This window comes from Euprymna scolopes, chromosome 3 (genome assembly GCF_053919585.1).
Source record: "Euprymna scolopes isolate OS-2025 chromosome 3, ASM5391958v1, whole genome shotgun sequence".
Classification (NCBI taxonomy): Eukaryota; Metazoa; Mollusca; class Cephalopoda; order Sepiida; family Sepiolidae; genus Euprymna; species Euprymna scolopes.
In genome coordinates this window covers 195480398-195504388 of record NC_136484.1, presented here as the reverse complement: position 1 = coordinate 195504388, position 23991 = coordinate 195480398, and the positions used below count along the sequence as shown (strand labels likewise).

At 35.1% G+C, this 23991-nt stretch overlaps 1 protein-coding gene across 4 annotated transcripts in view; it reads right to left on the bottom strand.

Annotated features, from left to right (window-relative positions):
* Nucleotides 1-2357: 2357 nt before the first annotated feature.
* Nucleotides 2358-23991, bottom strand: part of LOC145260593 (uncharacterized) — a 116549-nt gene continuing 94915 nt past the window's right edge. For all 4 annotated transcript variants that reach the window (XM_080118872.1, XM_080118892.1, XM_080118881.1 and 1 more), the window contains 5 exons: nucleotides 15624-15713; nucleotides 15062-15466; nucleotides 11074-11174; nucleotides 10156-10337; nucleotides 2358-4963 (listed from right to left, as the gene is read on the bottom strand). In XM_080118872.1, the coding sequence (XP_079974998.1) occupies nucleotides 4894-4963; nucleotides 10156-10337; nucleotides 11074-11174; nucleotides 15062-15466; nucleotides 15624-15713 (848 nt within the window). In that variant the 3' untranslated portion in view covers nucleotides 2358-4893. The remainder of the gene's footprint in view (nucleotides 4964-10155; nucleotides 10338-11073; nucleotides 11175-15061; nucleotides 15467-15623; nucleotides 15714-23991) is intronic.

Here is a 23991-nt window from a genome sequence, read left to right as displayed (position 1 = left end):
TAATAGATTGGAGTTTAGTTGAGCACTTGCCATGAAAATAATGAACAGCAGAGATGGTTTGCAACATCTCTTCTACAAAAACGAGGTAGCAGAAAGAAGGGAAGGACCTCGCCCACCACACTTTGAAGTCAGTTTTGTACCGTGTAGAGGCAAGAATGAATGTGGCAACAACAGTTCTCCATTTTAGGATGTATTTGGCTCTTATACAGGTCAAGGATTGCATTAAAAGTGAGATATCTTCTGGAGTGGTAGAATGATCCAACCATTTTTTTTCAGCAACATTGGCAACAGATTCGATGCATGTATTCCATTTCAGATGCTGCTGCTGTGAATCCAATCACTTGCCATCCATCCTTTGGCTGCTGCTAATACTCACATACGCATTCATATGCATTATGTTACGAGCCAAGATGGGGATCAGGGTGTTGATGGTTGAAAGAGCAAAGCTTGGTTTTCGATGCATTAAAATACACGTTACCTTTTTCCCCCATTGCATCACATGCTCATCGTCAGACGTTTATGCCATAAGTTATCAAAAGCGTTTGATATATCAAGAGCAATTGCTCTAAAAACGAAAAACGTTATGAGATTCACTAATCTTGTGATATTTTAATTACTACATCGGCTGTAAATATAGCAGGATGGAAACCATATTGCATGTCACTGAGTACGTTATTTATTTTTGCTGACCACTTCTCTATCACAGATTCCAGGTAATTACTCATGATATCCAGGAGACTGATCATCTGCCTCTCAGTACAGAGGAATCTCCAGAATTTTTAAATACTAGGTAGACTGATGAAGTTTTTCAAGGTGTTGGGAAGCATTTATCCTTAAGGCAACATTCAAACAGCTTCGAAAATATAGGAGCTTGTTCTGATTGAAGCTTTTTAAGCACTATAATTGGAATGCCATCAGGGTCAGTTGCATTACTGGAATCCACGTTTTTGATAAGTTCGGCAACATCACATATATTTTTATGTCGCAAGGGGTTTTCAGTTACAGGAAATACTGAAGGTAGGCAACCCTAATCACAAAGAATTTGAAGGAAAGTTATTGACAAAAAGTTTGGCTTTGCCAGATGATGAAATTACTTCAGGTCTATCGATGATGGTTGGAATAGAGGACATGCTACTACTCAGGAGTGTTATTCACTACTTTAAACTTAACATACTGAGCATATAAATCTCTCGCATTCTTTATCTTTTGCAGTGGTTGCTGGCAGACCTAAAGGCGGCTTTAGTTTCAGAACATCTACTTCATTGAGAAAAAGAAAAAATTGAAATAGTGTTTTCTGTGCACAGTAGTAAAGGACCAAAGGCCACGAATGTTGGAGAAAGAAACCCAGTAGTGGGGTGGGTCCACATTGATATTGGAGTTCTCGGTTTAATCTTGTATTGTTTCTTGAGACGTTTTATGTTGCAATATGGGGATATGTGGATGAGATCAGCAGAGTTGGTTAGAGCAGTGACATGGTAACAAGGATAAGAATAGAAAGAGAAAAACGTATATATTGGAATATTTTAACAAAATATTTTTGATGTGAAAATTATCAACTACTTGTTAAGTAAATGTTTTTGCCTTTTTAGGGTTTATTTTTTTAACATATCAACAAACCAGACCTTTCCAGCGACGAGGGTTTTAAGCCAAACAGTGACTTTTTGCAAGAGAAGAAACCACTAGCAATGACCAGCAATCAGCGACCAACCTTGGAAACATCCCAGAGGAAGAAAAGTTTTAATAATTCCGAAAACCTATTGGTGTGAAAATTTTGTTGCCACAAAGACTTATGGCTTACACCTTTTGTGCATCTTGGAGTTGAAACTAACATTATAAACGCGGTTACAACAACCAGTGAATGCTTCAATACATTTAAGGGATCCAAGACTAGATGATATTACATTTGTGATCCCGCAATAACTTGTAATCCACTATTGTTCGTGGGAGGTTAAAAAGGTGATTCTTTACTTTTCATAGCATAACTTGAAATCGTTCTGATGATTTCACATGATGATTCAATCGAGACATTTCAGCAGTTAATCGATGCAAAATACATTTCAATGCTACGGCCATGTTGAAAAACAGATGAGAGTTCATCGGTTAGTAAATGTAGAACGGTTGAGGTAGCAGGTTTGGATCACAGATGAAGGCCAAGGAAAAGACAGAAGTGACAAAGATGGATTTGACAAAGAGGGATAAATAAAAACTTGGCCACAGATAGGTTATTTGGAAGAATTCTAAGAGCTGTCCAATATCTACGCAAAATGGACATGAAAGCGAATATAATAATGCTAGAAGACAAAATTGTGGTTAAAAATTAGAAATGCATCGAAAAATATAAAAAAATGCAAAAAGAGTTTGTAATTTGTTGTGATGAATTTATTTGTTTTAATGTCACAATAGCAGAGAAAGAAAATCAATTGCAGATGCCATTTTGAGGAAGTGGGAGAGGGTGTCGTTAATGGCATTTGCAACCAAGACAAACACATCCACACAACACAAGCAGACGGCAGAATTTCACAGGAATCAACAATTGTTCATCCAGAATCATTCATCCTTTTCTTCAGCCAAATATGGAAAAATAGAATATCTCTTTCGGATCGTTTCATGACGGGATTTCATAAAATTTTGTGTTGGCTAATGTAGCCTTACGTTTTACGGAGGAGGAGGAGGAGGAGGAGGAGGAGGAGGAGGCGGTCTGTGAGTCAGATGTCCCCTGAAGAGATCTGGGAAATTCTGCCTCCACACACACGGTGGGGGATGGGATGGGGTAATACAAACATAAAAGATGACAAATATCACAGATATTTTTATTCCTCAATTTTTATGAGGTGTGGGAGTGGGCAGAAGCCAAAATTTACAAGATAATGGGGGGAGAATAAGGCTATGGCTTTAAAATTTTTGTCAAATGCATTTTTGATGACATAAACGTTACAAAACTCAGCAGCAATGGAATAAGATTTTCAGAGAGGAGACAGGTTACAGTTCCGTTTCTGCTTTTATTGCTAAAAGTGATACATGCGGAGTGGAAGGGGGAGGGGTAAAATTTCAAGCATTTGACAAAACAAAAAAGCCGGAAAAAGCCTCGAGATTAAAAAAAACTTGAAACAAAATCTGAGCATCAAAAATGTGTGTCAATCTGCAGTGAACCAAGAGTTTGGATTAAACCATATCACTTTACTTGCAGGCGGTTCAACACAGACAGCCACAACTCAAAGAAACCGTTTTGTTTCAAGAATTTATTTTTGGGCCTCTACAAAAAGGAGACCAAATTTGGAATTCATTTTCCTGTGGATTTTTTTTTTAACCTTTCTTTTAGAAAACTTTGGATTTTTTTTTTAACCTTTCTTTTAAAAAACTGGGGCAAAATTAAAACTGCAACCATGAATATTTGTCATCGGAAAGGCTATTTATTTTATAGAAACATAAAAAACAGACAAGGTTGTTGTTGTTGTTGTTGTTGTTGCTGCATAAAGTGAGTGGGTGGGGCTGGAGCATATGATTAACCAAAAGTAGAGAAACAATAAGGCACAAGGCCGAGAAAAAGGGGTTCCTAAAATACAAATTAAAAAGGATCTTTGTCAGTTTCGGATGCGTTCAAGAAAGAAAGAAAAACAATTTTTCGTTTTACATTACAATAAGAGTTTTGATTGGTTAGCGCCGTTTGATCAGAATTGTTGAGGTGAAAACAAAGGCATCACGGGGAGGGAGAGGGGATATCACCAGAAATGTAGGGTCCCTAAAGCTGTGAGAACACTCCCCCCTCCCGTAAAACCATTTTTGTTACAAGGAAAAATTTTTTAGATAAAGATTTGTTGAATTTTCTGCGGCAATAAAACTGATAGCCATTCTGATGGCTGCAGACCCTGAGAAATTGGTCAAAAGAAAAGTTATGATGGGATAGATTAAAAAACAACCCTGATATGATCAGCCCTCATCAGTGAATTCCCTTTTCACCCCACATGTGTTTCTTGACACCTCAATAAAGTTAAAACTGCTTAAATATTTTTACTTCTTTCTTGTTTGGAGATGATGCAGGCAAAAAAATGATTTACAAAAATCTAGATACAACGGGGAGAAGAAAAAGAAGCCCTACTTGGGATTAGGGGCTAAAAGCAGTCTCTTGGCAATTGCTATTGGATGGGAAAGCAAAAATGATTTTATCCACATCCCCTGTACATATTTACATAAAATAAAATGAAAATGACACCAAGAGGGAGAGGGGGCATGACAATGGAATTAAGGATAGTTGCTATTGGAAAAGCCAAGAGAAAACAATAAATAAACAGGATGCTAGGGAAATAAATTTCTTTTCTTTTCTAACGTCGTCATCTTTAAAAGCAGTCTTATCTTTTAATCCGCAATATAATGCCCCCCTCCCCATTAACCTTCTTTTAAACTAGTTGCGTAACAGAAAAAGGGAGAGATGAATAAGAACAAAATGTGAAGACAAATTAAAAAAGGACTTTTGTATCACAAACGCAGTGAACATGGGTTTTCTTGTTTTTCTTTTTCTTAAATCAGCAGGGGGGCAGGGGGGGGGGGACTCAGCAGAAAAATAAAACTCCAAAATCCAAGAAAAAAAAATGTTTAAAAATGTGTTTGCTAGAATTTGGTAGAAAAGGTAAGACTTGTCAAAAGATGCGAACGCTTCGAAAAAGTTTGCAAAATTTCTTGCGAATATTTTCATGTAAACACGAAGAATTGTTTTCATTTCAGATGGAGACAATTTTTGGTCATCTTTCTACTTTCAAGTTGGACAATTTATCGTCAATTATTAGAAAAAGTCTATTCAGACTTCCAAGGAAAGGAGGAAGTGGGGAAAGGGTCTCAACAAATAGGTGATAGAATGCATTAAAAAAAATTTTTTTTTAAAAAAAGAGGGAGAGGGGGTTAATTCTTGGTTCTTCTTACAGCTTTTTTGAACCTCCGATTATTTAATGAACTGGATTCATTGCTGGACCTGAAATGAAGAAAGACGAAATGAAAAATCAAAACAATTAGAATAAAATAAAAACAAATGAACATGACGGGAGGAGGATGATTGCTTCAACGTTTTTAGGTTCGACAGATTGATGATGAAAAAAAAAATCATTATTTAATATAATTAACTATTTACTATTAAAATTTGAAGTCTTAGAAAATTCTCAAATTTTGATTTGATCTAAATTGATTCTGTTTAAGCTCTAATGTGTTTATTCAATTTATTATTGTTCAGCATAAGTAGCTGAGGGTTTCCCATAAGTCATTTCAAAAAGTTCCAAAAAATAACGGCACATGGTGGACGCTCAATGAAAACATTTTTTGTGTCATAGATAATATTGAAATTAGAAACTTTGAAAAAGATTTCTATATTTGACTATTTCGAAATCACACAGCAAATGACATCAACAATAAGACTGACATTTGTTGACGGAAGAAAAAAGAAGTTTCACAATAAGAAGCATGTGGACCCGATCTCATCCCAGCTGTACTATTAAAAAAAATGCTCCAAATTTTACAACAAATGCCGTAACAAATCATGCTTTCCTGATTGCTGGAAAACCGTTTCTGTGGTACCAGTTTCCAAGAATTCTGGCAAAAGAACTGACCCTTTAAATTATCGCCCCATTAACCTTCTCCCGCTTTTCGTCTAAATATCTGAGCCCATAATTAACCGAGCTCTAGTCCATCATCTTACAGCTGCTTATGTCCCCGATAGCAGCCCCTACATCAAAGTGGCACTATTTCTTGTTTGGGGTTTAAAAAAAAAAACAAATAAAGGAAAACATACACACATTTCATACAATTACAGATAAATGAGTCAGGTTGGTATTAGCTAAAATCTTTTAAAAAATCTTGTTTCAACTTCTGTGTTTTCATACAATAATGCCCAAATAAGGAAATTTTTTACACGCCCTAAAGTTTTTGAAAGTGAATTTTTTTTTAATTTCCAGAAATGTAGTATCAATATGCCAACGAGCCCTCAACTATTTTCTGAAAATTAAACAAAGGTACGGACTTTTGTTTTTTCACACACACACATATATATATATATTTTTTTAATTCTGGACACACTGTGCTCCTGTCTAGTTAAAGCAAAGGCTGAAATAGTGTTGCAAGTCATGTGACCATTTATACACCCAGATCAAGAACTGCTCAGTTACCAGGATCCCAACCTAAGGTATTGCAGGTTGCCACTAAAGGCTTACAGGTGGCCCAGTTTCTAGATGGTGATGGGGGAGTTTCAGTTGGTGAATTTGTGAGTTTGCTAACTGCACTGAGAGAAAGAAGGGACGAAGGAGATACACTATGTAACATGCAGGGTTGTGCGAAAGTCTTGTTATCAATATTCATAGAAACAATCACTAAAGCACAACTTTGTTGTTACAGATCTTCATGAGACGTGATCATTGAAAATGAATGCACTGAATGCAAAACACGTCTTCTGTATTGCTGAATTACTTGTTACTCTTATCAAAAATAGATGAAACATTTTTGACAAAAGACAAAATAGGAGGCAAGAAAGAGTTACAAAGCTGCATGAACCCAATCGTCACACATTTCAGCCATTACACCCCCCAGCCTTCCTCAGGTGTCTCTGCATATTAAATAAAAGATTCAGTTAAAAAGTCTCACAATATTTCTAATCACGAGTTAGATGACCCAACCTGACATTGCTTGGTAGAAAGTGGATTTGTTATTGTTTACTAAATTATTAGTATTTGTGATTATAGTCAGCTAATGTACTTCCTAACTTCCGGCATGGCTGCCACCAGAAGCAGTAACAAGGCAAATCAGTTCCTTCGCTTTTTTCTCTCACGCCTATATCTCCTCTGTACACAGACTCTTTTTTTATTACATTTTTCAATCGTTCTTTTTTATTTAATCATTGAAATGTTTTTTTCGGTTAAAAATTATTGAAAGTTTTCTTTAAGAATTATTGAAAACACTTTTTGAAATCTTTTAAAACTATTTTGGAAATATTATGTATTGGACATGTTTTTATGATGTTTGAAATTTTATTTTGATTTTAATAATTTCATTTTCATACTTTCATAAACATATTCATTATATAAATTCAAATAAACATTTAATTTTAAATTTAAAAAAAAAGCTATTTTTATAATTTCATAAACATATTTCTTATAAAATTTCAATTAAATATTTTTTTTAATAATTTTATTATTAAAAGTGCAAATAAAGACTAATTGTATTATTTTTATCTTTTTATAATTTTGTTCATTTTTATTGTATACTTTTCAATATGTCCTTTTCTTGTATTTTATTTCAATAAATCACTCCACAATAGAAATACTGAAGAACAATAAAAGTGAAGGAACTGATTTGCCTTATCACCACTTCCTGTAGCAGCCATATTGGAAATTAAGTGCGTTGGCTCACTATAATCGTATTTGTAAATCTGACGTTTTTGCAAATTTCGTTTCAGCTTTTCTTTTGAATTATATTATTATATGTTTTGTTTCCCAAAATATATTATTTTATTAATAGTATTTAGAAAGTTAATTTTAATATTATGGTTTAACCATTTAAATATTCTTACGTGAACCAAATCATGTCAAGTTGTTACGTGTATAGTAAAAGATTCTATTGGATGCAATTTCATTTTTAGATTTATGAATTGGATATGAAAGTTAATTTTTGAGTTGACAAAATATTTGGTTAATATGAAAGATTAATTTCATAATTTCATGTGAGAAACATTAACGCACATGCATGAATTACATAATTGCATTAATGACAACTTATTAAAACAAGTAATGCTCCGTTTATAGTTGAATTTCAACAAGTGATGAAAATTTTACTTTTCAACACAGAAAGCAGGTTTTATTTAGAAATATCAATGCGTATAAAATAAATTTAATTTTTGCTTTTATAATTATACTAGCGGGGGTACCCGGTGTTGCCAGGGTGTTTGGAGGTGTGTGTGATGTGGGTGGGGGGTAGGATCGGACCCGAAGCCCTGAGGCGAAGTTTGAAAATAAAATCAGCCAGGCAGAATGAGTTACTGAAAGATGTTTGAATTTATTTAAGTAAGAACCAAATTGACAGGTGCGCACACGGAAGTCATAGAGCATTACGATGACGACGTCAATGACCAGGTTTATTTGTTATAAGCGAAGCAAAAAAGAAAACAAAGTTAAAACTTAAGGGGGGGGTCAAAACATCGGGAAAAAAATAAATAAATAAAAATTAACGTAAGGGAAACGAACGATGAAAACAGAAAAACGAACATGTGAAAAATGTTTCGATATTAAAATTTAAAAAATCGGTGGGTACCCGGGTGTTTTTGGGTGTGTGGTTGGGGGGTGGATAAGCGAAGTAAAAAAAACAAAAAAAAACAGAAAAACGAACGTTACATGAAAAATGGCTTAAATAAAACTGGTTCAATATTTAAATTTAAAAAATCAAAAAAAAAAAAAAAAAAAAAAGACATCTCACACCACGATTCGAACCCAAAACGTTTAGATAACGAACCAACGCGCTAATCAACTGAGCTAACGTGACGTACATGAAACTTAGTTTTTCAACTATTTAAAATAAATCAGGTCATGACGTCATCTGACGCATGCGTAGAACCGGTTGTCGTCACGAGAGGACCGTTTTTGTTTGGGCCAATTTTTCGATATTTGTCGCCTGAGACGTCGAGCTCCAAAATGATACCCATCTTGTCAGGAGGCGTCACCTCTGTCGAAAGTTTTTGCAAGACATACAAACATACATACATTTAAACAGGCAGGTGAGATTTATATGATAGACTTTTCAGAGTCATGTAATAAAATAATTATCGTTTGTTCATTAAGTATGAGGACTTTAAAAAAAGGAAAAACTTGTTATAAGTTGTCATATTGTGAATGAAAAAAAAAGTGTGAGGTTATTGTCAGCTCTTATTGCAATTATAATATCACAGTATTATGGTAAGAAAATGTGAAAACTTTTAAAAAGAGAAAAGTATTTTACATCAAAAATGGATTCATGAAAATTTTTGTAAGCATAATACTTTAGTTTTGTCAAAAATGGTACTTACCGACTGTTACCAGATGATTGGGGGGGAAAAAAAAAAAATTATTTGTACATTTGCATGGACAGTATTTGGGACAATTGGTAATTATTTATACAAAACTTGAATTTAAGTAAGAATAATATTACTTATATTTATCTATTTGCAGCCATGTATAAATTAGATGTTGAAATATGGAAGAAAAAGGTAAATGTTATCACACAGCTGCTGTAAAGGAAATGTAATGTTACGCAACATGATAGCGAAATTTCCTAATTATTTATTTTTCAGAAAATAATAAAATAAAAATATTCGGTACTTGTACAGTTTAATCAAGACATTAAAAAATGAAAATATCGAAAAAAAAAAAAAAAGGTTATTCTATTGTACGTATCCGTTTTGAACTCAAGATCTCCGAAAAAAAAAATTTCACTTTATTTGATTGAGTAGATTTTATTTTACAGCGGAAAAACACGTTTTTATGAGAGCGCGTTGAAGTCAGCCATCTTGGAATTTAAAAATTTCTGTTTGGATTTTAGAAACGCCACGGGGAGATAACTCCATGTAAAGTGCCGACATTCCCTCCCCATCTTTAATACTAACTTTTCTTCCTAAAAATCGAACCTTTTGCTTGGTATCATAACAAATTGTTTTTTCGCTGTAAAAAAAAACAAAAAAAAACTACTTGATGAAAATAAGTGAATTTTTTTTTGGAGAACTTCATTTCATAACGGATACTTACAATTTAAACTTTCTTCGATATTTTCATTTTTTAATGTCTTGATTAAACTGCACAAGTACCAAATATTTAACTGTTACAAATTAATATATTAATAGTATTTAGCATTAAAAACTACATTTGCTACTGAATAAAAAGATGGTATCCACTTCAAATAAAATTTGCTGTATATAACAAATATGGCTTCCACCATAAAAATATTCCTAGTTGGATGAAGCATTTTCTGAAATAAAATGTGAAGTATATTTCTTTATTGCAAAGAACGTGGTACAACACTAAATAAAAATTGGCTATTCAGAATAAAATATCTATTTGGAAAATAGATAGCTATTTCAGTCTAACTTGGAAATCTGAGCAATAAGTTTTTTGTTTTTTATTTAGTTGAAAAAGAAAGAGACAGGAGACAGATACATACCCAACAGTGAAATCGCCACCAACTCCTTTTGAAAAATCAAAATTGGGTTTTACATTGAAATTTACACCAGTAGTGGGAGCCACAGATGAAGTGTTGGCTCCAAGGGGGGCATTATTTGTGCTGGGAATCTGACCAAATTGATATATATTTGCATTATTGGTGATAGCAGGAGACGGCTCAGCCTGACAAAATAAACAAGAATAAGTTTTATTATGAGAAACAAATTGTTAGATATCTTCAGCAGGATGTAAGTATAGAAAAATAAATTTAAAAAAACTGAAATCGAGACAAATTTCTCAACCAGAGGATGAGAGCTCATTAACTCCTTTGTGCGTGTGAAGATAGCAGCATAAAAAATGATACTAAAAATACATTTAAAATAATTTGAACAATATTTAATGGAATATCAACTTTAGTAAAATAAGATAGAATTCATCTAAATTTGTTATTTAATCTATTTGCTGCAATTTAGTTTTGTCTTGTCTCAAAGCCAGAGTTAGACACACCTTCACTTTTTAATATGCGGAAAATCCAATTTCCATCAAGAGGCATTCTGGATTGGGACATAAATTTAGTTACCTTAGTGTAGAAAGATTTCTCCCACATCGACTGGGGAGAAAACTGATACAACACTGTTCCTAATAAATCCAAAATAAAAATAACTCAAATCAGATTTGATAACGTTAAAAGAGGAAGACACCAGCATACATGTGGAGGGAAGGGGACAGGAAATTGTTCTTTGATCAAGCAAAAAACCATTTAAATCCTCACAAACCTCACTCGTAATCATTTGAAAAAGACCAAAAATCATTTCAGTCTTTAGAGAACAAGAAAGGCAAGAGAAGAGAGATGAAGATCGACAATTCATTTGGAGGGAAAAGAGGCTTAATCAGTTCTAACTGTTCATCCTTCACTCACCTGTTTGCCTGAAAACTGGTAAATGCCTCCGGGGGAAGGACCAGAACCGGCAGCAGAGAAATTAAAAGAGGAATTTGTATTACTTCCAAAGACAAATGGAGCTGTGAAAAGAACAAAATTTTTATTATAAAAATATTGAAAACAAATAATACATTTGTTTAAATGTACACCTGCAATTGAACAGTTCAGTTTGATCGAAGAAAAAAGAAATTAGCATATCGATGGAAGCAGTTACTCATACTTGAAGATAAGGGAGGAGTGAGAGAAAAGAAGTTGCAGAGATATTGTAAATAATCGATTCTGTTTAAAGTATGAATATTCACTTACTATAAAAACGCTTTGGATCAGCGCAGATTTTTTTGCAGGGGATATTTGAAAAACCAAAATACTTCAAGTTCTCAAAATATCACCATTTTGTTTTGAAATAAATATATGCTGATGTGAAAATAATTATCTATCTTAAAAAGAGTGATGAAAATATAAACATCACTGAGGTCATTTTTGTAACTTTTGTGAAAAACAAAAATGTTCTTAAAAACTTTGTGACGAATTGAAGGAATTTGTTATTGGCAAACAAAAAAACTTTAGAATTTAAAATGCAGGGATCAGTTTCACATATAAATTTAATACAAAATTCTACATTCTAGCTTTTTAGGGAAGTTAGCTAATCGAATATTTTTGCATACTGAAAAGTTAAAGTTATGATTACTTAGCTGATCACTGACCATAGGTCAGAGTGGCAAGCCCAACGTTCCACACTTCAAAAAAGTTTTTAAATTTCTAAACCTAAATCTGAGTGATAAGCCCCTCCCTACCTCTCGGCAAAGTAGTTAAAAGTATAAAACTCCCTCTATTAAAAATAAACTCCTTTAATCTTGCTACTAGCCTGAAGTGTAAATGATGGTTAAAAAAAAAAAAAAAAAAAAAAAAAAAAAACACATACATAATAGTCTATTGAAAAATAAATAAAAATAAGAAAAACATTGGTTAACCGCCTTAAAATGCTAAAATTGCCTGGAAAGGGGAGGGGTTACTTTTACATTAAATTTATATGCAAAACTGTAAATTATTTAGAGGTAATTAATATAAATACAAAAAATTATTACAGAATAACACTAAAATTTTAACTCCAAAATGTTATGGAGTTGTAAATAATACAGATTAAACTTACGTATTTCCATGTTTATTTTACTGAGTGAATTTGTTGAAATTGAGCAAGTTAAAAAAAAAAAAAAAAGTTAAAAACTGAAAGTAATGCTGTCCCAATTCACCTATCAATTTACCTATGTTTAGATATGTGAAAAGTAATTTCATTTTTAATATCATTCAATGAAAGTGATGCCATTTTCTTAGAAATCTTGAAATGGAAATGAAATTATGCAGAATCTATAATTTATGCAAAATACTTGGAAAATCTTATGTATTCATTTTAAGACATTAATAGTAGATTTCAAGTATCTTGTATATAAAATGCATTACAATTCAACTTTTTTTTTAAAAATAGATACATCTTAGATATGTTTAAATAGATACATCATAGATATTTCGAATATCTCTATGGATAGGTCCTCTAAATCACAGTAGCCCTCTTTATCTCACTGCCAATATGCCTTGTTTGGGGTGAACAAAATTTCTAAAATATATATAAGAAATATCTATTTCTCAAAATCGGAACATAGCTGATTCAAGAGGACAGATTTTATGAAAAGAAACTCAATTTAAACATGCATAAAGAGGAGACATTAATGTACTGCAGACTGTATTTGGCGTGAAACGGCAGTAAAGTGGGTGTTTGTCTAGAATTTCTCCTACATTATAAAACAAAATAAAAAAAATCTGTATGATGTACATACCTGTAAAGGAATAAAAATATTTAAGTTAAAAAATCACATAAATTGATCAATTTTTTTTGGTCTTTTAAATAAGAAAATAAAATTTTATGGCTGAAGACCAGAAATGTCATGCGAAGCTATCTTGAAAACAGTCTCAAAAACGAAAGATTCAAATATGAGATTTTTGTTGTAATGCCTCCGAATTCCTATTAATCGCTTAAGAATTATTTTATTTATAAGACTACTTATTTACTTATATATTTTTTTTTTTTTTTTTTTTTTTTTTTTTATTACATTTTCACCCCAAACAAGGCAAATTGCCACTTTGGTGTAGGGGGCTACTATCAGAGGCAACAACTACTGGGGTACTATGTAGGGATTTGGGCAGCAAGGTGTTGGTTCACGTTACACTTGAACTTCTGCACGTCAGTACTGTTGGGGAAGCAGGGACCTGGAATGGAATTCCAGAGTCTTGCGGTTCTGGGGAAGAAACTATTGGAGTAAAAAGATCTTTTACATCTAGGGACCTCTACAGTGTGGGGGTGGGATCTAGTAGCCTGTCGGGTTTGTCGAGGGTGCTCGCGTCGTGGGGGCACAAGTGATTGCAGTTCATCAGAGCATTCACCACTAAAATACTTGTAGAACAGGCAGAGGGATGCAACATTTCGTCGATGGGACAGAGGCTGAAGCTTAGATGCCAGTTCAGGGCCTATCAGATTTGCGACTCTCTTTTGAACCTTGTCAAGGAGCGAGAGACTAGTAGCAGATGCACCAGCCCAGATGTGGCAGCAATACTCCATACATGGGCGAATAGTGGCCTTATAGAGGTACAGGATACTTTCGGGTGTTAGTAGTTTTCTAGCACGGTAGAGAGAGCCTACCTTTCTTGCAGCGGCCCTGGCAATGCCTTCAATGTAATTGTTCCAACTCATGTTTCCTGTGAACGTTAGGCCAAGGAGTTTGAAAGATGGACTCTCAGATAAAGGGTCGTTGGCCATTGCTATTGGTGGTAGAGAGGGTTTCTTGTAATTATTGAATGAAACTAGTTTAGTCTTGGCAGCATTGAACGCGACCAACCACTTTTGTCCCCATTCCACTACAGATTGGAGGTCTTCCTCTAGTGTTTCTGCCATTTCTTTAGAAATGTGTTCATTCGTCTTCCTGTCGTGTCTGCCATAGAGTGTAGTGTCATCAGCATATATACCCATCTCAGAGGCAATGTTGTCGGGGAGGTCATTTATGAATATCAGGAACAATAGAGGTCCAAGGATAGAACCCTGGGGCACTCCCGCATTTATATCATATTGTTTAGATGTGCGACCGTCGAGGACTACCTGGATTTTTCTCTTATCTAAGAAGGATTTAATTATGTTAAGTATTCTACCAGTGATACCGTAAGATCTAATCTTCCTGAGGAGACCCTCATGCCATACCCTGTCAAAAGCCTTAGATATATCTAGAGCTACCGCTCTGCCTTCCCCCGCTTTGTCCAGTGATTGGTATATACGTTCAGAGATCACGGTGAGGATGTCTGCTGTGGAACGGGCTTGTCTAAATCCATATTGTTTGTCAGTCAGTAGTTTAGCATCTGTAAGATGATGGACTAGAGCATGGTTAATTATGGTCTCAAATATTTTGGCAAAAAGTGGGAGGAGGCTAATGGGGCGATAATTTGATGGGTCTGTCCTTTCGCCAGAATTCTTGAATACTGGTACAACAGAAGCAGTTTTCCAACAGCCCGGAAAGCAAGCTTCATTAAGACATTTGTTGTAGAGTTTGGAGAGAACTGGAGCTACTTCGGCTGAGCACTTTTTTAATAGCACAGCTGGGATAAGATCGGGTCCACATGCTTATTATCTTATTTATAAACTACTTTATCAATTTATGCAATTTTTTAAATATATTTTTGTTTCATCATAAATATGTATGTCATACAGATTTTTCTTTACTTTTTAATAAAGAGAGAATTCAGAAGAAGCACTGTAAAGTGTTTATTTATAGCAATAATATGCCAGTACTAGGAATATGCCAACTTCTTAAAATAAAGATAAAATTTCTTTTAAAATAATGAATGAAACATGTTAAACACATTTCTGAAAAAAAGGTTAAGGAAATGAGTTGAATTCCAATAAAAATGAACTGTAAGCAATTCATACCATTTGTAGCAGTGGTAGCTGCTGAGGTGGCGCCAAATCCTTTGTTTGTTGATTTGCTGTCAAATAATCCTGATGATGCCGTTGTACCAAACACAGAACCTTTGTTGCCAAAAGTGTTTTCAGAACTAGCCCCTGCTGAAAATGGAGCGGAACTGCCGCCAAACACAAAAGGCTGCTGCTGTGACGTGTTGCTAGACATTGGCTTGGGCGTCGTTATGCTAGTTGCAAAGTTGAAAGACGGACTCCCAAAGCTACTTGCAGTTGTTGTTGGAGTTGCAGCTGCCATGTTAGTGGCACCCCCAAAAGGGGTGGACGTAGAATTAGTTACATTACCTCCAAACTGGAATTGACCACTTGATGATGTACTAAACGAATTGTTAAAACCGGAATTGTCACTTTTTGTGGCTGCAGAAACCGTAAATAAAAAAAAAAAAAATAAAAAAAGAGAGATGTCATTTTATGAGAGGAAGAAGAAGAGAGGAAGAAAATGGATGTAAATAAAATAAAAATCATTTATGGAGGATTGGCACAAAAATTAGTTGCAAAAATTTGAAATTCTCACCAAGAGTAAAATTGAAACCTCCAAATCCTCCTGGATTGGCAGCTGGGGCAGGTGATGGGCCAAATGAACGTTTCGCATCAGAAGGGTTATCTACAGAGAAAAGAGAACGTGGGCGAGAAGTCGTGAAATAAACATTTTCGTTTATGAAATGAAACAATTGTTTTGAGGAATTTTAATAATCAACCATTGTTTAAACCATTTTAAATCTGAGGATTTTTTTATTTTGTTGGAAGTAAAATATATATTAAATATATGAGTGAGTGTGTTTGTTTAACAGCATTTCAACCGCTAAGGGTTATTTAATGCCAAAAATGTTTTGTTGGTATAATAGGTTTTCAGTTTCTTATAAAAATATTTTAAGTTTCTTGAAAAGTTTATCTTTTGAAGCAAGATGCTTTAGGTTTACCGAAAAATTGTTTTAGTTGTAAGAGGTTTGTTTTTCTAAACTGAATTTTACTTGTTTACTTTATAGGAGTTTGAATACATTTGTTTCTTTTAAATAGTTTATGATTTGTTGGGGTTCCACTTCTTGGAAGACTTTTCTAATGTTTGTTGTTTTAAAATATTTCTTCTGAGTGTGTTTGTTTTCTACATTCTGTCAGTAGATGTTTAATTGTTGGTTGCAGAGTGTGCAATTTGGTGTTTCCTCCGCTTTGATTAGGTAGGAATGAGTTAATTTTGTATGTCCAATTCATATTCGGTTTAGTATAATTTCTTCTCTTCTTCCCTTAAAATTTTTTTGTTTTTCGTTTTTAATTATTGGTTGGTGTTCGTGCAATTTGTTTGCAGTGCATTTGTTCCATTCCTCTTGCCACTTGTTTTCTATATATTCGTTGATTTTTCTTTTTAGGTCTGTGTGTGGTATTTTAATTTTTTTCATTTGGTGGTTTGTGGCTTCTTTAGCCAGTTTGTCTGCCTTTTCATTTCCTAGGATGCCGACATGGCTTGGTATTCAGGCTATTATAATTTTTTTATTGTTTTTTTTTGTTATTTCGTTGTATTCTTGTATAATTTCTGTGATAAAAAGCTGTTTAGTTTTTTCTTCAAGGGCCATGATACAGGATAGGGAGTCTGTATATATTATGAATTTTTGTTCGTTGATGTGTTTGAGAGCTATTTTGATGGCCTGCAGTTCAGCTGTATGTATTGAAGCCTCGTTGGGCAGTCGTATTTGATATTGATTTTGTCCATCTGTGCATGCTGCACTTGTTCCATTTATAGTTTTAGACCTATCGGTGTATATTTCTATGTATTCTGCATATTTTTCTCTTAGTTCTCCAAAGTTGCTTCTGTTTGTTATATTATTTGTAATGTTTTTCTTGTAAGCAGTAAGTGTTAGGTCGGTTTTTGGTTTGTCCATGGTGGTCTGTCGTTTATTTTTTGAGTAATTATATTGTCGCGGTTTTCATTGATTTGATGTATTATTTCTTTAATTCTATTAAACCTAGAACCCCATCTTCCAACGTAGACCCCTACTACCAGGTCTCCTTCTCCAACATCAGGGGTCTACGTTCCAATCTTCCAGAGGTTGAAACCCAATTACAGGAGACGAAACCGGACATATTATTTCTAAGTGAAACTGGAATAGGGCCGACCACTTCCCTAGATGAGTTCATAATTAACAGAGACTCTAATTTAACAGCTAAATCTGACCCCCAAGATCGCCATGAGCATGGAATATGTGCCTACGTTAAGGACGGCTTCCCGTGTGGCGGGATATCTCTAAAGAAGATCCTAATTTACCCTATATGTGCTTCCAGGGTTGCACTTGCTAACACCACTGCATTTATATTTGCCCTCTATAGGCCCCACAACAGCGGAGTTACTATCTTTAAGAGCATATCTGAGAAAATAGACCACATACTGTCTTCACATCCCTCGGCTAACATCCACATCTGTCGTGACTTCAACGTCCATAACGTGGAATGGCTGACCCATTCAAATAAGACAGATGATGAGGAGAGGTTTTGTCATGATTTTGCCATTGCTTATGACCTCACTCAGATTGTTCGCGAACCCACCCGTGTGCCCGATACACCCGGTCAATATGCAAGCCTCTTAGACCTTTTTCTCTCGACTTCCCCTGAGCTATGTTCATGTTCCATTCATTCTCCTCTAGGATCCTCCGACCACTCCGTCGTATCAGTTAAGATAAAAACGAAATGTAAGAAGCCCCCAGACGTACCCCTCCACCGTACTGTATACCGATACTCTATGGCTGACTGGGATAGCTTCCGTACATTCATATCTGATTTACCTCTGCACTCCATGTTTAAATAGGAAGTGTCCTCTATAGTATCAGATCTGACCGAATGGTTAATTGTAGGCATAGACCGATTCATACCATCTAAAAAATTCCAACAAAAACCTAACAGCCAGCAATGGTTCTCCCCAGAATGTGCTGCTGCTATCGCGCACAGAAATCACTTTTTCCATAGCTACCAACGTAATAGATGCACTGAGACTAAAGCTGCTTTCAGGTCTGCCAGCAACTACTGTAAAAGAGTAATAAAAAAGGCAAGAGAGCTATATGCCCACTCTGTTAAATCCAAGGTAGCTGATCAGCGGCTTGGATCCCACCAGTTTTGGCAAATAACAAATAGGATTCTGAATAGAAGTGTGCGTTCTATCCCAACCATTATCAATGGACCAGAGGTCATCTCGTCAGCGTCAGACAAGGCCAAACTATTTGCAAAGAACTTTGCAGCTAATTCTACCCCATGCGACGAAGGCCATCAACTCTCCATATTTTCTCCTATAACACAGAACAAGCTAGGTAACATACAAATATCCGTGCATGAGGTCGCCAAGCTAATAAAGAACCTAGATTCCAGTAAAGCAACTGGCCCTGATGGCATCCCAATTATAGTGTTAAAAAAGCTTCAACCAGAACTTGCTCCCATACTTACGAAACTATTTAAGCGCTGCCTTAAGGAGAAGTGCTTTCCGACTCCCTGGAAGACCTCATCAGTTTGCCCTGTATTTAAGAATTCAGGTGATAAGTCATCTCCCTCTCAGTACAGACCAATAAGTCTCCTGTGTGTTATGAGTAAGTTGCTGGAATCCATATTAAATAGAGAAATAGTCAACCACCTCAGCAGAAATAACCTTCTTAGTGACACACAATATGGTTTCCGCTCTGCAAGATCTACCGCAGATGCGCTAACTGTTATATCTCATAGGATTAGTGAATCTCTTGACAAAGGCTTCCTTTCTAGGGCAATTGCTCTTGACATATCAAAGGCCTTCGACAAGGTATGGCATAAGGGTCTACTTCACAAGATTTCCAGCTACGGTATAACTGGAAATGTTTTCTCAATCATTAAATCATTTCTCTCTGATAGGCTTATAAGAGTAGTGGTAGATGGACAAAAATCGGAGGCCTGCAATATAAATGCTGGAGTCCCTCAGGGGTCAATCCTGGGCCCAACTCCCTTCCTGATCTACATCAATGACCTCCCTAAACACATACTTAAATCATTCGTTGACATCTATGCTGATGACACGACCATCTACGGCAACACATCAAAGGCTGTAAATGACAAAGTTCTCTCTGATTCTCTCTCCTCTGATCTCGAGCGCGTGGTTCAGTGGGGGAAGATGTGGCTGGTTACCTTTAATGCATCTAAAACCAAACTCCTATCCTTACATCATCAACGCTCTGATCCCCAGCTGGCATCAATTGTGATGGGTGGCTCTCGTCTGGGTGAGGCCCCATGTTTTGACAAGCTTCTGGGTTTGACCTTGACTCCTGATCTGAAATGGAACACGTACATCAAGTCTGTTGCCAAGGTCGCTGGAAAGATGGTGGGATCCTTCTACCGCTCCAGAAGATATCTCACTACTGATGCAATTCTCTATCTATATAAAAGCCAAGTACGTCCAAGGATGGAATACTGTTGCCATATCTGGGAAGGAGCTGCTAAAAACAGCCTATCCTGACTTGACAGAGTACAAAATAGACTTCGTGGCTTAGTGGGGGATGCCCTTTTCTCTACCCTGCAACCTCTCTCCCACAGAAGAGACGTTGCGAGCCTATCCTTGTTTTATCGTTATTTCCATCGCAGGTGCTCATCTGAACTCCAATCTCTGGTCCCCCCTCGCCAATCTTTCACGAAAAACACCCGTCTAGCTGAATCCACTGTGAAAAATTTCCCCCACTCTATATCTGTGCCTAAATCAAAACGCGGATTCCATGAACAAAGCTTCTTTCTTAGAACTGCACGCCTGTGGAACTCTGTTCCGTCTGCCTGCTTCCCTCCGGACTACAACTTGGATGTCTTCAAGTCCAATGTTAACAAATTCCTAATGAACCGCCCCCTTAATTAAACACTTCATCAAATCTCCACACTAACGTAATGTACTTGCAATAATCCTTATCCCTGAGTGGCTTCCGGGCCTTGATAAGTGGTGATCACTGTGTAAAAAAAAAAAAAAAAAAAAAAATATCCAAAGGAGGGTATACTTTTGGTTTCCCTGAATAAAAGTTTGTACATTGTGGGTTGAAGGTAGTTTTGTAGGTTGGGTTTTCGGGGTTGCTTTGTAGTTTTGTTGCGTATTGTAATGCTAGTTTTTCCCATCTTAAATGCAGGGGTAGTTCTTGGGCTTCTAAATGCAGGCTTTCCATTGGTGAAGTTCGGTAGGCTCCCAGGCTAAGTCTTAAACTTTGATTCTGTATTGTTAGTAGTTTGTTTTTGTAGGATTTGTAAGTAGAGCTGTATATGGCACAACCATAGTCCAGTTTGGATCTGATATGTGAGCGATATATTTTGAGCATTGTAGCTTGATCTGCTCCCCAATCTAGTTTTGATACTATTTTTAAGATATTTATTGCTTTTAAGCATTTTTGTTTTAATTTGTTAATGTGCTCCTTCAAGTTTAGTTTATCATCAAAAACGATCCCTAGAAATTTGGTATGTTGTACTACTGGTATTAGTTGCCCATCTAGTTTGAGCTGTGGGTCAAGGTGGTATTTTCATTTCTTACATAAGTAGATACACGTGGTTTTGGTTTTGGACATTTTGAATCCATTTTGGTTAACCCAAAGATCTATTTTGTTAAGGCAATGTTGCATTTGTCTTTCAATAATTGGCATATTTGGTGATGAGCAAGTTATTGAAAAGTTATCAACAAATAATGTTTTTTCGAATCCCATGTTAACATTTTTGATTATACCGTTGATTTTAATTAGAAAAAGGGTGGCAAATAGTACTCTACCTTGTGGTACCCCTGTTTCTTGTGTGTATTGATCTGATGTTGTATTTCCTAGGCATACTTTAAATGTTCTGTGGGATAGGAATTCTTGGATAAATTTTGCTAGGTTTCCTCTGATTCCCATATTATGAATATCTTTCAAGATTTTGTATCTCCACGTGGTGTCATACGCTTTTTCGATATCAAAAAAGATGGTTTCTTATTAGACCGTTACGGATATATGTTTCTAGTTGAATAAGTTGGTCGTTAGTACCTTGATTTTGTCTAAATCCGCTTTGATGTGTAGAGATGAGGTTATATTTTTCTAAATGCCACATTAGTCTTGCATTGATCATCCTTTCTGTTGTTTTGCATATACAGCTTGGGACGATAATTGGTAGGGTTGGAGTGATCTTTTCCTGTTTTAGGAATTGGGATGATATTGGATTCGAGCCAGTGTTTTGGGAAATTGTTAGTCCACCATATTTTGTTAATTATCTGTAAGAGAATGTTGAGAGATGTGTTTGGCATGTGTTTTAGAAATTGATAGTGGATGTCGTCTGGACAGGTAGCTGTATCTTTACTTTTATGAATTGAATTTTTTAGTTCTGTTATAGTGAAAGAGATGTTATAGTATTCTTTGTTATTGGATGTGAAGTTGAGTTTTTCTTTTCCTGCGTTTTTATATTTTTGGAATTTGGGGGAAGTAGTGGTTGGCTGATGAGGTTTGGCTGAATTCATTTGCGATTATGTTTGCTATTTCTTTTTTGTCTATAGTTTGTCTACCATTTGGTGTACTTATATTATTTATTGGTGTTCCAAGTTTTTTTCCAGTTATTTTTCTTATTATTTCCCATGTTTTTTTTTATGGCGTGTTGTTGTTCAATTTGGAAATATAGTTTTGCCAGGTTTCTTTTTTGCCTTTTTTTATAATATAGTGCGCTTTTGCTCATGCTTGTAGGTATTTTTGAAGGTTGGATTTTGTAGGATGTTGTTTGAAGTGTTTTAGTATTTTTTTCCTGTTGGTGATTGCTTCTTTACATTCTATTTTGAACCATGGCGTTGATTTTGGGTGTGGTTTAGTGGAAGATTTTGGGATTGTCTTGATTACTATTTCGTTTAGCATATTGGTGAAAGCTAACATAGGATCTGGTTTGTTAACTATTTCTTGGTTAATTAAGTTTGTGCAAAGTTTGCTAAATTCAGTCCAGTTAGCTTTATAGATTTGCCATTTTGGTTTTGTTTCTTCTGTTGCAGGTTCTTGGGTTTTGAGAAAAATTGGGAAGTGATCGCTGCCGCACTGGTCGTTATGTACCTCCCACTGGAAATCCATAAATATTGTGGGGGAGCATAGTGTTAGGTTAATAGCTGATGTCGTTCCTGTGCTTGGGTGAAGGTATGTGTGTGTTTTGTCATTAAATATAGCTATTTCAGGTGATTCCAGTAATGATTCAATGATTTTTCCCAGTTTGGTTAATATTCTCACATCCCCATATTTTGTTATGGGCGTTGAAGTCCCCCATTAATATAAAAGGTGTGGGGAGTTGTGTTATCAGATCTTCAATTTCGGATTTATTTAGTTTGTTTAGGTGGAATGTAGATTGAACAAATAGTTGTTGGTTGGTGGAGTGTAGCTTTAATTGCTATTGTTTGAAGGTTTGTTTGGAGTTGTAATTTTATATGTGGTATCTGTTTTTTCATTATAATTGAGGTGCCACCTATTGGTCGATTATCTGCTTGTGATCTATCTGTTTGGTTGTAAATGTGGTATCCTTTGAAGTTGATGGTGTCCATTTCTTTTAGGAGAGTTTCCTGTAGGCCAATTATGCTGGGGTTATATTGTGCTATTATATGTTTGATTTCTTCGTAGTTTGGTTTTATGCCTTTGCAGTTCCACTGTATGATATTTTTATTCATTTGCATAAATAAGTTCGTTTTTTTTTTTTTTTTAATCTGTTTGGTTTTTGCTTAGGTTTTTATATCTAGTATTCTATTGATTTGTTGTGTTTTGAGTGGTTTTTGTTTTGTGTTTACTTGAACTGGTTGGTTCCTCAGTCTCCATTTTCTCCTCCTGGTCAGTTCTGTTTTTGGAGCTAGATTTTTTCTGTGACTCGATTTCAATCAATTCAAATTTATTTTCGTTTAATATTATTTGTTTGTTTTGGTTTTTGGAAAGAGGATTTGTGTTTTCCCGTTCTGTTTCCATCTTTCCAGATATTGTGTGTTTATCTTCTGCTTTTGTCCTTGTTCGTGATTTGGATCTTTCACGATTTATTTGTGGTTTTTGTTGTTCGGGTTCTTTTTTGTTCTTTGGTACTTGTTTTAGATTATTCAACTGAGTTTTAGAAGATACTGGTATTTGTTTCTTGTTGTTTTCGTTTTGGTTAGTTTTTAAAGTTTCAATTAGATTTTTGAGTTTGGAGATTAGTTTAAGTAGGTCTTGGTAGTGGGTTTGGTTTGTTTGGTTTGAAATTTTTGTAATGTCTGCATAAGTGTTTATTTTTTCTCAAGAGCTTGCTATTTTCCTTGCCTCAGGAAAGGATACGTTTTGTTTGTATTTTATTTCAGCTATTTCTTTTTTTTAGATTTTGCATATTTTAGAGTATGCTGCGTGTTTTTCTTGGCAATTTGGGCATTTTGTTTCGTTTGGGCATTCACTTTCAGTGTATGGTCAGGTTCTTTTAAGCTACATTTTCCACATATTTTCTGTCCTTTGCATGTTTCTGTTATGTCTATATTTATGACACTTGAAACATCTCATAGGGGCTGATATATATTGTTCTACTTTTTCTATTGTATATCCGATTTTTATTTCTTTGGGAATTTTTGGTGTATTGAAAGTTAGTACATAGGTTTTTGTAGGTATGGTTTGACCATTCCTTTTTATGTTTATTCGAACATGATTGATTACTCCCTGTTTTCTTAGGGCATTTTCTATTTCTTCTGCTGTAGCCAAGCTTAATTCATGGCTTTTTATGACACCTTTTGATGTGTTTAGTCTTTCATGGGCAAAACTTTTGCATTTATAGATATGGAATTGTTCCATCTCTAAGATGCTTTTTGCGTCTTTATAGTTGTCTACTGTGACCAGTAGATTACCATTTTTCATTTTTTTTTTGCTGTTTTTGGGTTGCTGTTTTGAGAAAGAATTTTTTCAATTAAGAATGGAGACAGA